At 43.8% G+C, this 14960-nt stretch overlaps 1 protein-coding gene across 4 annotated transcripts in view; it reads left to right on the top strand.

The window, feature by feature from the left end:
• Positions 1–14524, top strand: part of Gnpat (dihydroxyacetone phosphate acyltransferase) — a 47087-nt gene extending 32563 nt beyond the window's left edge. For 3 of the 4 annotated variants that reach the window (XM_055072345.2, XM_055072343.2, XM_055072344.2), the window contains exons 10-13: positions 826–905; positions 2171–2308; positions 2861–3060; positions 5197–6133. In XM_055072345.2, coding sequence (XP_054928320.1) covers positions 826–905; positions 2171–2308; positions 2861–3060; positions 5197–5389 — 611 coding nt within the window. In that variant the 3' untranslated portion in view covers positions 5390–6133. Of the gene's footprint in view, positions 1–825; positions 906–2170; positions 2309–2860; positions 3061–5196; positions 6134–11403 lie in introns of those variants that run through there. The other variant, XM_055072346.2, reaches the window with a different exon arrangement.
• The last annotated feature ends 436 nt before the right edge of the window (positions 14525–14960 follow it).

Genomic DNA, 14960 nt, shown 5'->3' with positions numbered 1-14960 from the left:
CAAGTAACACCAAATCTGACAATAAAACGGCACAATGGCACCTGCTTTTGCTGTCGGTGCTGCAGCTATGTATGGAGTGGTGATCAAGTCACGTGATGTGGGGTTCTTCCGTCTGTCGCGCAGATTGGCCTTACAGTAAACCACCTGCCGTAAAGTTAGGATAGCCCCTCTGTTATTTGGAGAAAAAACAAAAAAACTGAAAGGCAAGGCTTTCTATGCAATAAATAAATAAATGCTGAAAACACAAGTCCACTATTAAACTGAGAACCTGATTGATATAGAGTACAACAGAACATCACTAATTCATTAGTTTCAGAGGAAAAAAAACACTGCAGTAGATCGAAAGAGTTGTAATCTATATACAGCGAAACTTTGTTGACAAATAAATTTCGTTAAAAATTCTGATATTCAATATTTGATTTAAACGAGAAGAGAGGGGGTTAAAATAACTTAAAGAAAGGGGGGTTAATATAAATGAATAGGTGTCGTGGGAAAGGAGTGCAATAGAGGACAGCAGAGGATTAGGGGGTTCAATTAGAGAATTTGTAGGCATGGTATGGCATCAGCTACCGCAACTTAGGTGCAATTTCAGACTGTGGGGAGTGGCCTTAGTCCTGCAGTGGACACAGATAAGGCTGATGATTATGATGTGGTGATGATGAGGATGATTGTGATAGTAGAAATGAAAAGAGCACAAGGATTATTTACACATGTGGGCAGTTAGTGCTACATTTTATACTTGATTCTTTTGTGGCTTCCATAACGTGGCAAACAACACCTTTGGGCAGTAGCCCACTTGGTTTACATTGCCCTCTCCGCTTTCAGGTTCCGTGTACGAGAACTTCAAGAAGCTACAGAGCTTGCTCCAGCGAGAGTTTGTTTTTGAGGTGGACAAACTGGAAGAGGTGAGTGGTATCTTTTTGGGCTGTGCGCTTGTGCTGTGTGCTTGTGCTGTGCTGTCTACTGTCTGTCCACCTGTAAAGTGCACTTCCCAGCTTTTTAAAATTTCATTTATTTATTCATTCACATACCTGCATATCGCCCAAGTTAGCATTGCAGTAGAGTGAGGGGAGGAATTGGCTCTTAACATCCAGTGTGCACCATACATTGTGCACTATACATCGCACTGTGCACCATACAATAAGATGGGGAGAGAGAGAGAAGCATGTGGTGAATGTACAGAAGTTGAGCGACCGGGATGTACGAGCGCTATGGGTGAACAATGAGGCCATCTTTGAAAACCTTAATCAAGCTAAATTGGCTGGTGTATCTATACCACCTGTGTTGTTTTAGTTAGAACAGAACAGATTTTTGAATGATCGTCTGTGACTGGCATCGTTCTGCCTTTCGGGGTGCATATATAGAAGAGGCAGACGTTACTTGTATGACAAATTTCAATGTCTAGGCAGCTTATTAACACCATTGAGTAATTAACTTTTTAATGATTCACTTGCAAAGTTGAAGCCGTACAGTACGTATGTGAAGTCATGTTTCCTTTGCAGAAATCCTAAGCATAGCACCACTTTTGAGATGTCCGGCCTTAATGTGTGCTATGAAATATGCGTTTGAGCTAACGTTTCCCAAAAGCTTGCGTCAAGCAGTTCGGGGTGATCTTAACTGTAAAGCCAGTTCACTTTTTAGCGGTTCTTGTAGACTGATATCTAGAAAGTGGCCCTGGGCTTAAGATAGGTGCTGAGAAAACACAACTTCCTTACCGTTTGTCTTCAATTTTGCAATAAGAACAAGTGTCCTGAAGGGAATAATTAAGAAGGAAATAATTAATTTTTATAATTAGCCACGCAGACAATATTTGCCACTGTATTTGCGACTACCTACTACAGTTCTGTCTAACACTTAAAAGTTGGATGCGATAGGTTTGTGCTGCTGACCTCAAGGTCGCAAGTTCGACTTCAGCCATGGTGGCCACATTTCGGTGGGGACGGTATGCAAAAACACTCAAGCACTTGGATTTAGGTGCGTGTTAGAGACCTCCAGGTTGTCAAAATTAATCCAGAGTTCCCCCTCTATGGTGTGCCTCACAATGAGATTGTTGTTTAGGCGTGTAGAACCCCAGAATGTAATCTCAAAGATTTTTGAAGTGGCCAGCTTTTTTTCTCCAGCAATTCAGTCTCGCTGATGAGCCATGGCATCCTCTTCCCGTCTGTTGCAGAGCTTCCTGGAAGCAACGTATGCCCTGCAGAGTCTCAATGTGCTTGCCGTCCTCAGGCTAGAGCCAGCTTCCCCGGAGAGCACAAACAGCTTGCATTTCCTCGCTAGTCACATGGCACCATTCCTTGAAGGGCTTCAGGTGAGCAGCTGCCTGAGGTAGTGTCGGCATTGCTTCTTCGTTTCTGAATGAACCAGTGCCCCTTCGTTTAAGTTGATTGATTGATTGATTCATCCATTTATTCATTCAAATTCATTCTTGTTCAAGTTGCTGCATGCTGCCCAGGAGCATCACAGTAAGGGACACTGCAACAATAACATCTGTATCTTTTCTGGAGACACAGTACAATCTATAGCACAATGTAATAAACTATACCTTCTCTGGTTGGCTACAACATATCAATTACAGATATGTTGCATCATCCTAGGTTGTGGCATGCTTCAAGAGTGGTAACACCAATCCCGTTTCACAATTACGTCGTCTTCTCACTTACAAAGGTTCTGTTCTCAACAAAACAACGCTTCAGCTGCCTAGGGTCTCTTGTCAGCCATTTTACCGTGACCTAATGTTTGCATTTATTGCCCCTTAAGCAGGACGATGTTGGGAATGGTGATGATAGACCTGAGGTTACTCACGACGACCACGTTGGCTTGCACTAACGATGCTGTCCTTCCGATTCCTTGTCCTGCACAGACGGTGTGCGACTTCCTGCGCGATCAGCCCAGTGACGTGGTGGAGGTGCCCCTGCCCGAGCTAGTGCGGAAGTGCCAGTGTGCCGCGGAGAAGTCTCTGCGCCAGGGCCAGCTCACGGACTACCGGGTGCTCTCTCTCGACATGCTCAACAACTGCCTCATCTGCCTGTGCAACCTGGGGGCGGCTCACAAGGAGAAGCGGTACGGAGCCCCTTTCCAAGGCGCGAAAGCACAGGCCTGTTGGCATTGTATGAATTTCGCAGAAGTGGGAGGGACACAGCATCGATGTAGTTTGTTCATCTGCTCTCATTTTTCTTTGCCTGTACTGAAAGGTGTGAAAGACTCTTGCAGCTAGACCATTGGCTCATTTGCACACGGGTGGCATTTAGCAGCGTGCATTGCTTGACACCACGTTTGATGCAATGGGCAGGAGTTTTTTTTTTCACTCAGAATAAATGGGAGGTTTCTGTCATTTGTGGCAGAGCCAGACAAGCGTAGACTTTCTCAGTGACAACATGGCGGCGCCAGCTGCACTGTTAGGGCAAAACCCTGCACTCCATGCTGTGCCGTAAATCGGGACAAATGGTGTCTCTGTCCCTCTCGCTCGAACAGTGACGTTTTCTGTATCGCACCACTAAAGGTTACCCGTAGTTGTTGTGACTTGTTCTGCACGAAAACAGGCAACTGGCTGCATCCAAACATGGTGTTAAAGCAAAAATGCACCGTGAAATGCCGTCTCTGTGTGAAATGTGAACGTTAATGAGCCACCCGTTCAGCCACAATAGCTGCCCATACATGGCTTCTTAATTTAGCTCGAGCATATCTGTTTTAATTCTGTTACTGCAGAATGACAGAGTGGGAAAAGTTGGCAAGGTTCCTTCTTATAACCACAGCACAGCCTAGCATGAAAAGAAATGCAACACAAGCTCCATGCTGTTGTATTCTGGATGACCGTGCTTTTTAAACCTTGTTGACATTGTGTGCTCCTTACTGATCATAAACACCCGAAAATAGCACACAAGGATAACCAAGAAATGTAACCAACCGTTCGCAATAGAAAAATAACAAAACAGACATCAGCTGATGAGGGTAACCCGAGTCTAGAGGCATCATTTCTGCATCAAGTAGGGCCACTGAAAACTGGCTTACACACAAGATTCTTCCCTTTCATCCTCCTATTTAGTTTATTTTTCTGGTGCAACGTGATAAAAAATATAGTAATAAATAAATGATAAGCTTTCCGTTCTGTCCACTTTGCTTTCTTTTCACTTCTTTCATTCACTTGTCTCTGCATACAGTACATGTATCGGCATAAATCTTCGGCCCTAGAAACAGGATTCATATTATGAAGACCAATGTGAAGTTATCAAAATTATGTATAAAAATTAGCAAAAATATAGTGAGGACCATTATGACAGTTGTGCGGGCCTGAGCCTCCCTGTTTTTTTGTCAGCAATAAAATACTATCCTGAAAGACTGGTTTGAAATGAGCGACAAGGATTAAAGGAACTGTGAGGGGCTTAATTTCTAGTCGCAGTTAAGTGAACTCTGAAAAACAAGCCAAGGAAAGTACTGGAGAAATTAACTTTTCAACAGAATCGAGCTGCATAATTAATTACAGCTGAAAATTAATTTTATTATTAACTCTGTACCCTTAAAAAAAGTAAAATGAAAAATAAAGAGGAGACAAGTTGCAACCAGCACAAGCCAAACCCACAGCCTCTCTGTGTGTCGTAGCGGTCGAAAGTAGAGTTGACACGCATTCTGTGGTTTTCACGTGCCAAAGCCATGACCTGATTGTGGGGCCTCCTCAAAATTCCGGCCCCATCGTTCCCGGGCTCATCAAAATGCAGCTGCTGCAGTCGGAATGGAACACGTGACCTTGATCTCAGCAGCTTGACGCCATAGCCACTGAGCTAGAGCTTGGCTTGCACTGGTGGCAAGTTCTCCTTTCACTCACTTTCATTTCCATTTTTTTTCTTTTTTTGAATCAAGCTGAGGGCTCAGTTACAGCGGTTCATAGTCAGGAACGAACACAGAAATTTGTTTCCAATTTTGGAGGTCACGTGCTGGGCAGCTGCAGCCACGTCCTAAGGAGGAGCTCGTGCATGCACCGGTCATAACCAGATGTTCAAAAGTAACACCTTGGTTGAGTGCAAACAAAGATGAAGCTACGCTGATGCATTTTAAGTAAGGAACGCGCCTTTTTACGCGTGGTTCTTTGGGCTCAGTTCTATTGAAGTGTCGTACGCCAACTTTTTTTGAGAACAGGTTAGGTGTTGCTTGTGATGATTTTGTTGCAGCGCTTGCGAAACATTCTTTTGAATTGTATTGCAGGAACGGTGCCGCCGTCTTAGTCCCGGATTCTGACACCATTGTCAAGGTCCTGGAGAGCATTGGTGAGAGAAGCTGCACTTGTAAAGGCTGCCTTTGCATTATTTTATTTTATTCTTATTTTTTTTTATTTATGCCGGAAAATTTGGCTAGAAGTGCACCCAACATTGTTGGACCCTATAGTCATCATGGCTAGTGGTGGGCCCATTTAACAAAATGCATTTTTTTCATTTGCAGAAAGCTAACATACAGCGCGTAGGCTTAACGCTGCCACGGTGCTGGCTGCGGCTGGCAGTTAATAGGCATGCGAGAGCGCTGGTTCGAGGCTGTGAGATAATCAAAATGGCAGTGGTGGTGGCTTCAATTAATGCCGTTTCGGACTTGCCGTCACGGCAAAATATCAGAAAAATCAGACGGCAAAGGGTTTCTGTGTCCGCAGTTTCAGATGTTCTATACACTGGCTCCATGGGGTACCCGGCGGCACTGCGAAGACGTCCGAATTGTTGGGGAAAAATCAAGCATCCGAAACATTGGTCATTGACTGTATATCAAGACTGTCAGAAAAGCAATCAAGATATCGCAGATACCTTGACTGCATGTTTTTTTGCTGCAGCACCTTATTCGGGGATATCATGGAGGAAGGAAAAAATTGAGGAGGGGCCCTGACATCACTCTTTGTGAAGCTAAGTGAAGCCGGAAGCTGGCGTTGCTCCGCCATCATGTCGGGCTAGTTCTCCTCTCTTGTTTACATTTATTGCGAAACCATGCCACAGTGCGTGCAACCGGGCTGCTCGGACGCGTGCGCCCCACAGCAATACTAAACAAAAAGATGTAATCGTGATGTCTCATCGCATTACCATTGCCGAAGTCATGTTAAAAGAAATTCATAATGAACTTCGCAAATTGGACCGTGAGGTTGAATCGCCTGCTTTTACCGGTTTTTATGAAAACAAACGTGCTTTATTAGCCCAGCCAACTGAACTGTTCTCATCAACTGCAGGTACCTGCCGCTGCCCAGTTCTTGCGTGTTTTTAAAAAAGGTTACCTTTATCGCTCCTTTCTACTTGATTTTCTCTGCTTGGACTTCCTGGGGCTCCCAGACGGACTTGCGAGCTAGACATCTGATGATACGAAAAAAATGTATGCATTCTCACGACACTGCAAGAATGCACTGGAGACACGTACGACACACTGACCCATTTGTGATCCATCTGGAGTTTATGAGCACAAACACATATTCTAACTGTGGCTTGAGGAATCGTCGAGCTTTATTGAACAAATTTCGGGTGGCTGCGCATCATTACGGCCGCGTGCTGGCAAGGAGGCAGAATGTAATTTCTGACTCAGTGTTTAATTCAGTGACTGCGGCCAGAGGTGCCTTCTTCCCACTGTAAGTGAAGCTTCACGGAACCAAATTTTTGTGATAGTCAGTGCGCGATGCAGAACAGTGCGCACGTAGACCTGGCCTAGATGCGACCGTGGAACAGCCGTTTGATGTGTTTGCAGGCGTAGGTTCTGTGGGGCCTTGCTCACTCTTGCAGCGCATCCGCTAACATTCACTTTCCTGCGTTTATTGCACGCACAGATAAGATACGCCTGCGGTAAGGAGGATTCGTTCCTTAAGTCTAAGCAGCCGCTTCTTCCCCATCTTCCCGGATAAGGCGTCGACTGGCCGGCAGACGGTGCCGAGGGCAGCAAAATGCGCATATTCTGCGTAACACTCTATCAGCACGTGTGTTGTGGTACACCTGCGCAGGTGTGAACATTCAAAGTGCTCTGCTTAAAAGAGTTCGTGCTGTTGAGAGTACTACAAGAAACAAGCAACAGTTGAGCTACATGTGTTTTAATATGCACAAAAGCAAGTTGTTACTGAATGCGAAGTTCTAAAACCAGGATTACACTGTCTTGAATAACGTACATTCTAAGTGCTGCAAATGCACCATGCCCTGCCAAAAGCAGGAATCACTGACCTGCAAGGCATTCATTGTACAGATTCTGAAACGCATTGCTTTCGGCCTGCAATCGCATGTTAGCATGATTGTGCCGAAGAGGGCAAAATTTCCCGCGGATATTCCTTCATCCGTTGCTGTTGCCATGGCGTGGTACATTGCGTACAGCGTTGCATGCGCGTTCAATTCACAAACTTTAGTTCCTCTTGTCCCACCTGGTTACAGCACCATCCGGGAGAGCACTGTCCAGATAACACAGTGCAACAAAACATGGAGACTAATGCAAACCTGCCTACACGATGCCTTTGCCACAGTACGAAACCTACGGAGCAACATGTGTGAGCACACAGAACCATAACAAAGCTGCCATTGTGGCCCGACAGCATGGCCGCTACAGCAAAAGAAAGAAAAGAGAAAGCAAAAAGAAGAGAACCTACAACGTCACTTCCTCCACACTTTTCTCCTAGCGTGCGGAGGGGGTAGGACCTCTCCTTAGTTTTTTCCTTCCTCCATGGGGGATATACTGTTGCAAACTGATATTTCAGACATCGTATTTTTTTTAACATGCTTGATTGTGCTGACTGTCTCACAGTACCGCAACATGCCCCATTGAGTAGGTGTGCAGTGGTGATAGAAATTTTGAATGCTGTATGGTGCTTAACTCGATTTATCAGAAATTTGTGTAGCAGCCAAGTTGTGAATACAGTAGAATCTTGTTCATGCGTTGGGGGACAAAAACTGCGAGAAAATATGTACAGCAGAACCTTGTTTATTCGACCCTCGTTTATTTGGAAAATCTGATAATTCGGACTCGTCCTTTGGGCCCGGGAGGCGTATTCATTATTTAATGCAATAAAACCCTAGTTAATTTGGACTTATTTGGCCGCACGTAAGTTAATTTGGATAACTCTCGGAGTTCGGCGAATGCCGGAGCGCCGTAAATGTGCGCCGCAAAAGAGCGAAAATGGCGTTAGCGTCCACTGAAACGAAGCGGCAGAGTCTGTGTCGCCATAGTCATCAGTGGAAATCACGCGTGAATGACAAAAGTGCCAGAAAGCTTCATGCCTATTTGTGCCTCTAAAGCCTTTACCCCACTACGCACAGCACGACATTGGCTGCGTGCCTTCATGACTGCATAGTCGCCATCCATGGTCGCATCATCAGTGACTGCGGTTTTTTCTGCAGTTGCAGCAAACGGTAGTTGAATTTTGACTCAATGCTTGCATCAGCCCGCGCCTTCGAAACTGCAAGGTCGCCGTCCACGATCGCATCGACAGCGGTCCGTGGCGGTTGTGCCGAACAGTAGTTTTGTTTTCACAAGCTTTCAAGGATGAAGAGCACCGGCTACATCGCGACAGACAGCGACCAGCTCACTGGCGAAAAAATAATTGGGACGGCTGTGTAATAGTAAAAAGTCTGTCCCGGATGAAGACGCATGTCGCGGCCGCGCTGTGAAGGAAATCTCGAGCCCTTTGCCACTGTGAGTGATAATCAGCCATGAGATGACGAGAATTGCAGCTTCAGCATTGCTTTTGTGCAATATAGAGACAAGATTGGCTCATTCATTCAGTAAATAAAAGCGCATTCATTTGGTAAACATTTGTTTATTGCTTTCTTTACACCCTCAATAATTCGACATTTGGTTCATCCGGACATTCTTTTTTCGGTTCCGTGAAATCCAAATTAACGAGGGTTTACTATGCTACTAACGATGAAAAAGAACGATCAGAAGTCACTAAAAATTTGGCAGACTCAACTGTAGTTGACATCTATAATCTGTTTCAGTAGTTTCTTGCAGCAGAGTCAAGGCTACATGACCTTTAAGTGCAGATTCTTGTGCAGTGAGATGTAATGCAACAGTTCGGAAACTGTTGCATGACTAAATGGCTTTGACAATTGTAAGTGATCTTGTAGGCAGGTACATGGTTACTTGGAAGCTCTTGTGCAGGTCGTAGGGTGGTTTAATGCACGATTTTGCTTTGTTTTTAATCAAATATTTATTGAGGCTCTATGATACTGAAGATAGAGTTCTCCATATGTTAGAATGAAAATGCAAAGAACAAAGAAATTAATGCAGTGCTGCCGTATAGACAAAAATGTACATTTCAAAAGTACAAACTAATAATTGCTTTGACATTGGCTAAATTCATACGTGTAGTTGGCACTGCCACAACACCGCTCCAAGCTTAAAAAAAATATTTTGCATGTACCTTACAAATAAAGTGCTTTTAAGGATATTGTTTGGTCGTGTCAAGATACATAGAATTATTTAGGCAAATAAAAAAGAATCAGTATTTTTGCATTATTTTTGGCTGAGAAACTTCGTAGGGAAAGGGTTAAAAGCACTTCCAACGGTAATATGCTGCACACACTGTGAAACAAATAGGTGAATATGCTTATTGCAGTAGGGTGGGTGGCGATAGCTGGAAATGTGGCGCGTGACAACATGGGAGGAGATTTGCTGCTACTGGAATAGGAAACTGAGTGCCTGCCAGTGCTTTTACATGAGACAGGCAGGTGAGTACTGAGAGGTAGCTGCTACGGCGAGCAGCTCTTGTTCTCAATTACGCGCATCTCGTGCCTTTTCTCGTTGACATGGGATCTTATCACTTGGGATCTTATCACTTGTTATCATGGGATCTAAAATTTATCATATGCTGCCGTTTGGTGATGTACTGAATGCTGGTGCTGAAGGATTGAGTTTTCCAGGAACATATGAACCGGTAAAGAAGAAGCGTAACTGTATTGTGTAACAGTTTGTGTTGACGATCGCGAATGTTGGTGCAAGGAAATTGCACGAAGCGGGATCATGTCAACGAGGTTGTACTGTGTCTTGGCACAAACAAAATTTCACTTACGCTTTTGCCTTGGCTAGGAAATTTCTTGCCTTCTTGCAGGCCGTTTTGCTGCTGAGCCTATACTCTGTTTCATACTGAGCAGGCAATCTGCAGAAACTGTGCAGGTAGGGGAGTCACAGAAGTTCCGCTCTGCATTTTTCGCAGCGCAATTGTTTTTGATCTGCGATGCTTTCTACAGAATAGCTACATCACGTGTTACAACAACCCGCATTTTGTGCACATTCGTGCGTCCAGTCTTGTCTTGGTCGCGAGCGTGAACAGTGCGCTGTAGCCGCAAGTTGCAGTAGTGTGCCACTGCACAAGTGTTAAACACCGTCGACTCCTGCTAATTTGACCCTCGTGAGACCGCAGGGTTCGGTCGGTTTATCCGTGCGGTCGAATTAACAAACTGTGCCAAAATCGACTGATTCAAATCTTCTTTTTTTTATTGCTTGAACTAGTCTGTAATTTCGTATTGTTTCTTGTTCTTAAAGCTCAACTCAACCGGCATGCTATGAAGTATGCCGACATGTTTAAATGCTGCCTCCGCATTGGACATGACATGAAACAGGCAGGCAAAAATGGATGGTTTCATGGGCGAAAGAAGCGGCGGCGCTAAAAGTTATAGATCAAGCAGCTTCACACCTAGGGAAGCAGTCGTGGCGTGTGCTTATTTCTTCTGTTTTGAAGCTTTTAGTGGCCACTGCATTCATGAGGTAGTGCCGGTGGGTGTCGGGTTATGAAAATGGCGTACCTTTGTGTTTGAATGACTGTGTTTTCCTTCCATAGGGATGTACAGTTTCCCGCTGAGACTTGCCAGTGCATTCAAATTAAGCCAGAAGTTGTAATAACTGAGATACGATTATTAGCAATCGACTGGAGGTTCATGTGTGTGGCACTACCACGTAATCATTATGTTGTACTTTGTGACGTAGTATAATGTTGCAAATTGCATCAGTTACTGTACATGATTCATACCAACATCTTTTTGTCATATGGTACACTATCCTTTCAATTGTGAATGTGAACAGTGAAAGAAACTTCCTAGCCTTCATACCATTGCCTACTAACTATGAAATGCACTATGATAGCAAGTGTTTTGCTTCACTGAGCATTGAACAGTTGACGTTCAATTGGTGATTTGCCCGGTGCAATAGTGAAGCTTGCTGCAAAACTGTGGCTTAGATTATGCTGTCATTAAGTGGTCCTACAACACTTCATGAACATGGTAACAGCATGCCTAATCACTGGGCGATACTTTCACCAACATCTGAGCCAGTTGTTATCCCTGTACATGCAGCAGGGAGCTCAGAACATGTAAATTGTCAACTTTACTGTTTGGAAAAATCAAATAACGCATTGTTGCATTCAGTGCACGCAGAGATGATACTGGGAATAGCTCATGGCCTTTTGCTTCCATGCAGATGTTTTCCTTTCCGTGGCCTCGAGGTCGTCAAGAAACGCGGAGCTCTGCCAAGCCAAGCTGTAGCCAGGAGAAGCTGCAGCCTATTTATTTCCTTCCTGTAGAGACAAGGGGCATTGTGATATATGAACACCTAGGCATCATGCACTGCAGTCAGTCTGTATAGCCCAAATATGAGCATCTTTACGAGTCACAGGATGTAATTTTGCACTCTTTGTGCGCCTTTTGCACAGTTGCACTGTTAGTGTTGACTGCACTTATACATTTGTTTTTATGTGTCTTCTCTTTCATTTCTACATTGAGATTTAACGATGTGGGGCTTTTGCTTCATTGTTATGTTTTGATGACATTTAGTGGCACTTAAGTGCGACATTATGTGTAATGCAACATAACATGATTTTTGTGACAGCGTGATGGGGTGATTTCCCAGTAGTCTGCAACTAAAAATGTCCTTGTATTCATTCCATGTTAATGGCTTAAGACCACTGTCTTCTGCATATTGAATACCACTGTGGCATTATTTGGTGTTGTGTCAGTGGGCGGTGAGTGTTTAATGTGGTGTGTTCACTTAATTTAAGCTGCTTTGACTAATCAGTTTGCATGCACATTATGCAAGGCCACTGGTTTCGCTGCTGTACGTTTAAGAGTATTGCTGACCGAGCCCTAATGTTTGTATGCAGAGAATGAAGGCACAAAGTATTGAGCAGTAGAAAAATTTTCAGGGATAGCTAAGAGTGCTGGCACTGTTTGAGGTGGTACCAATCTTAGAAGAACCATAATAAAGATGCGCACCTCATAAAGACCGGGTCTTGCCTCGGTGTGTTGAGGTCACACTGATTACAACATGCACTTTCCGCATTGAAGCAATTGCGAATGTTTGTCATTTACAAAATACTTGTGACGAAGTGCTGCCTGTGTTTTTAACTTTATTTTGCAAAGATAGAATGCTTTCTTTGTTTGACAGTTGTCCTTTTTCACATTTGTGCCAAGCAACAAGCATGACTTATCACACTGTTTGCCGCAATACAGCTGACTTGCAATAATTCAAGCTTGAATAATCTAAAATTTAGGCAATTCATACCAAATAATATATATTGGTTGGCCTCCAACGTTCTCATGGCATATTACAATCACATCATTACGTCGAAGCTTTCAACTTGAACGTTAATGTGTTCCCATTACAGAGGAAAAGTGCCAAGACAGCTGATGAAAGGACATTCGTACGGGATGAATTTGTCAAAATAATGCCCACATCTGTCGATCAGGCAGCTGTTTATGTGGACATATGTTACTATGAGATCTTGTAGTGCAATCAGACCCACTTAAAACAGTATTAAAGTGCCAAGAAAATCTGATTGTTATAACTGATAATTCTTACTACTGGGTTGCACGAAAAAGAGAAGGGGGACAAGCATCCAAACATTTTAATCAGACAGACATAAAGTACAGTTGAACCCACCTATAGCACGGCCGGCTTTACTGGGCTCCTCACTAGTCCACATAGCAAATTTTGGTTATACGCTGGAAATGTCTGCGTGTTCACTAAAGAGTGTTCTACCCGAAGAATTTTTCAAAATACTTCATTAATAGCAGAGAAAGTATTTGAGGTACAGCAAACCCATGATTTCAGGAAGCGAGCATCACCACCAACCTAGACACTCTCTCCACTTGCCCCGTCTAGCCTCCACAAGCAAAATTCCTTCCCTGCGTTCTCCCATGCTGGAGCCGGAGGATCGCGTGACGAATACGTCACGGGCCCCGCCTTCTCTTTTTTTTTCTCGTGTTTTTGCTGCCTGGTGCACTTTCGGTGATGGTCTCACGCACGAGCTGTCGTATTTGTCTCGTTTCGCGCAGCAAACGATTTTGCACGCTCAGCGCGGTAACACCTGATTGGCAGTATAAGTCAGTGGCACAATCGCGAGCACTGAGGCAGGTGCGAGAGGATGAAAGAGCATGATCGTGGTGCTGGAACAGGGTAGAAAATGACTGTAGTTCCGTTCTCTGCACATGCGACTGCACGACGTGGGAATAAGCTGACGAAATGGAAAGACCTCTCTCTTGTTACAGTACCAAGCAAAACAAAAACACACAGACAGTCTGTTTGTATGTTTTATTATTTCTGTAAACCTTAAGTCGCGTATTGAAACAAATAACTGATGTTGTCTTGAATAATTCTTGAATAAGTCATGTCACTGTGAGTGACGCCACAGCACGGCCATATATGTAGGCGCGCTTGTGCGATTGATGTTGACTCTCTGGCTGGAAGTACGGCGCCCACGAGCAGAAGTGCAAACGGCGTTTGGTTTGTAATTTAAGCTCTTTCCATGGCGTGTAGGTATGTAATACTTAGCATGCATAATCGTTAGCCTGCATTGTATGAACTGTGCTTGTCAGCTCAATATGGCCAGACCTGGTGAGGGGCCTTTTAACAATACTCGTATTTAACAATGAGCAGCTTTTGTGTGCTCTATGATGAAATAAACCACTTGCTACAGTGCTCCCACGCTGCATTATCGGTTATAACAGTTAAATCTGGCGACTGGATGTGTGTTCAGAAAGGAAAAATAGTTGGCATGAGGACCATGTTATGGTTAAACCGATTTAACCGTAACAAAATGGTAAAAAACGATCAAAACCAGTTTTTATACATGGGCTCGACTGTACTATGTTTCTGTTGCCTGCAATGTGTGCTATCCGTAGAAGCAGAACTGTGTGCATTTTTTGTTCATGGCAGTATAATAACTCCCAATTCGGTTTGGGGCCGTACTTTATTCATCTTTATGTAATTCAAATTTCTCATAATTCAGATGATAACGTATAGTCCCGGTGAGTTTGAATTATCGATACTTGACTTGTAAGTGGCGTCACATGCTTTTGTTATGCATTCAAATTGGCCTTTGTTAAAACGCCACAAATTAAGGTGTTGTTGTCTGCCTAGTTACATCACTATGAAGTTTCAATTTGGATGTGTCCTTGTAATGCAATTTTGGTGTTTTTGTGTAGCCAGCAAAGGAAGCATTTCATTAGTGACAGTCTTTCATTGTCCTGTGGTGTGGTTGTTGTCCTTGTGAAAGTGCATAGACAACATTAAATGGGTCCCTAGTGGCCGCTGTTGTTTTGTTTCCTGCGTTATGAATAACCTCATTTAGTGAGTGAGTGAGTATTGACCTCACAGGGTGTTTAATATACCTGCTTATGAAATGTGCTTGTCATTTATGACTTTGAACAGACAGAACTGGTTAGCCTAGCAGGAGAACATTTGGTGAGCAGGATGCTAGGATTATTCTGGCTGCAAACACAGTGTGCGTTCAAGAAAGTTCAGCGAGTCTGTTGAGGAGAGCTCCGTGATGGTTTTTGTGCTGCGTGAGAGCCAGCTTGTGACAGCGTGATCAGTGTCAAATATAAATGCAGTGCAATGTGTCAGAGCGCCGAATTTGCATTGAAATGTAATGATTAATGATTTTAAAATAACAGTTATCGTGTATATATCTAATTCAAATAGACAAGTTATATGCACCGTATTTTTGACCAGTAATTTGTCATTTATTTCTCGTGTCA

The sequence above is a fragment of the Dermacentor andersoni genome, chromosome 7, assembly GCF_023375885.2.
Source record: "Dermacentor andersoni chromosome 7, qqDerAnde1_hic_scaffold, whole genome shotgun sequence".
Taxonomy (NCBI): domain Eukaryota; kingdom Metazoa; phylum Arthropoda; class Arachnida; order Ixodida; family Ixodidae; genus Dermacentor; species Dermacentor andersoni.
Note: the sequence above shows the minus strand (reverse complement) of the source record. Positions and strands in the feature narration are given on the sequence as shown.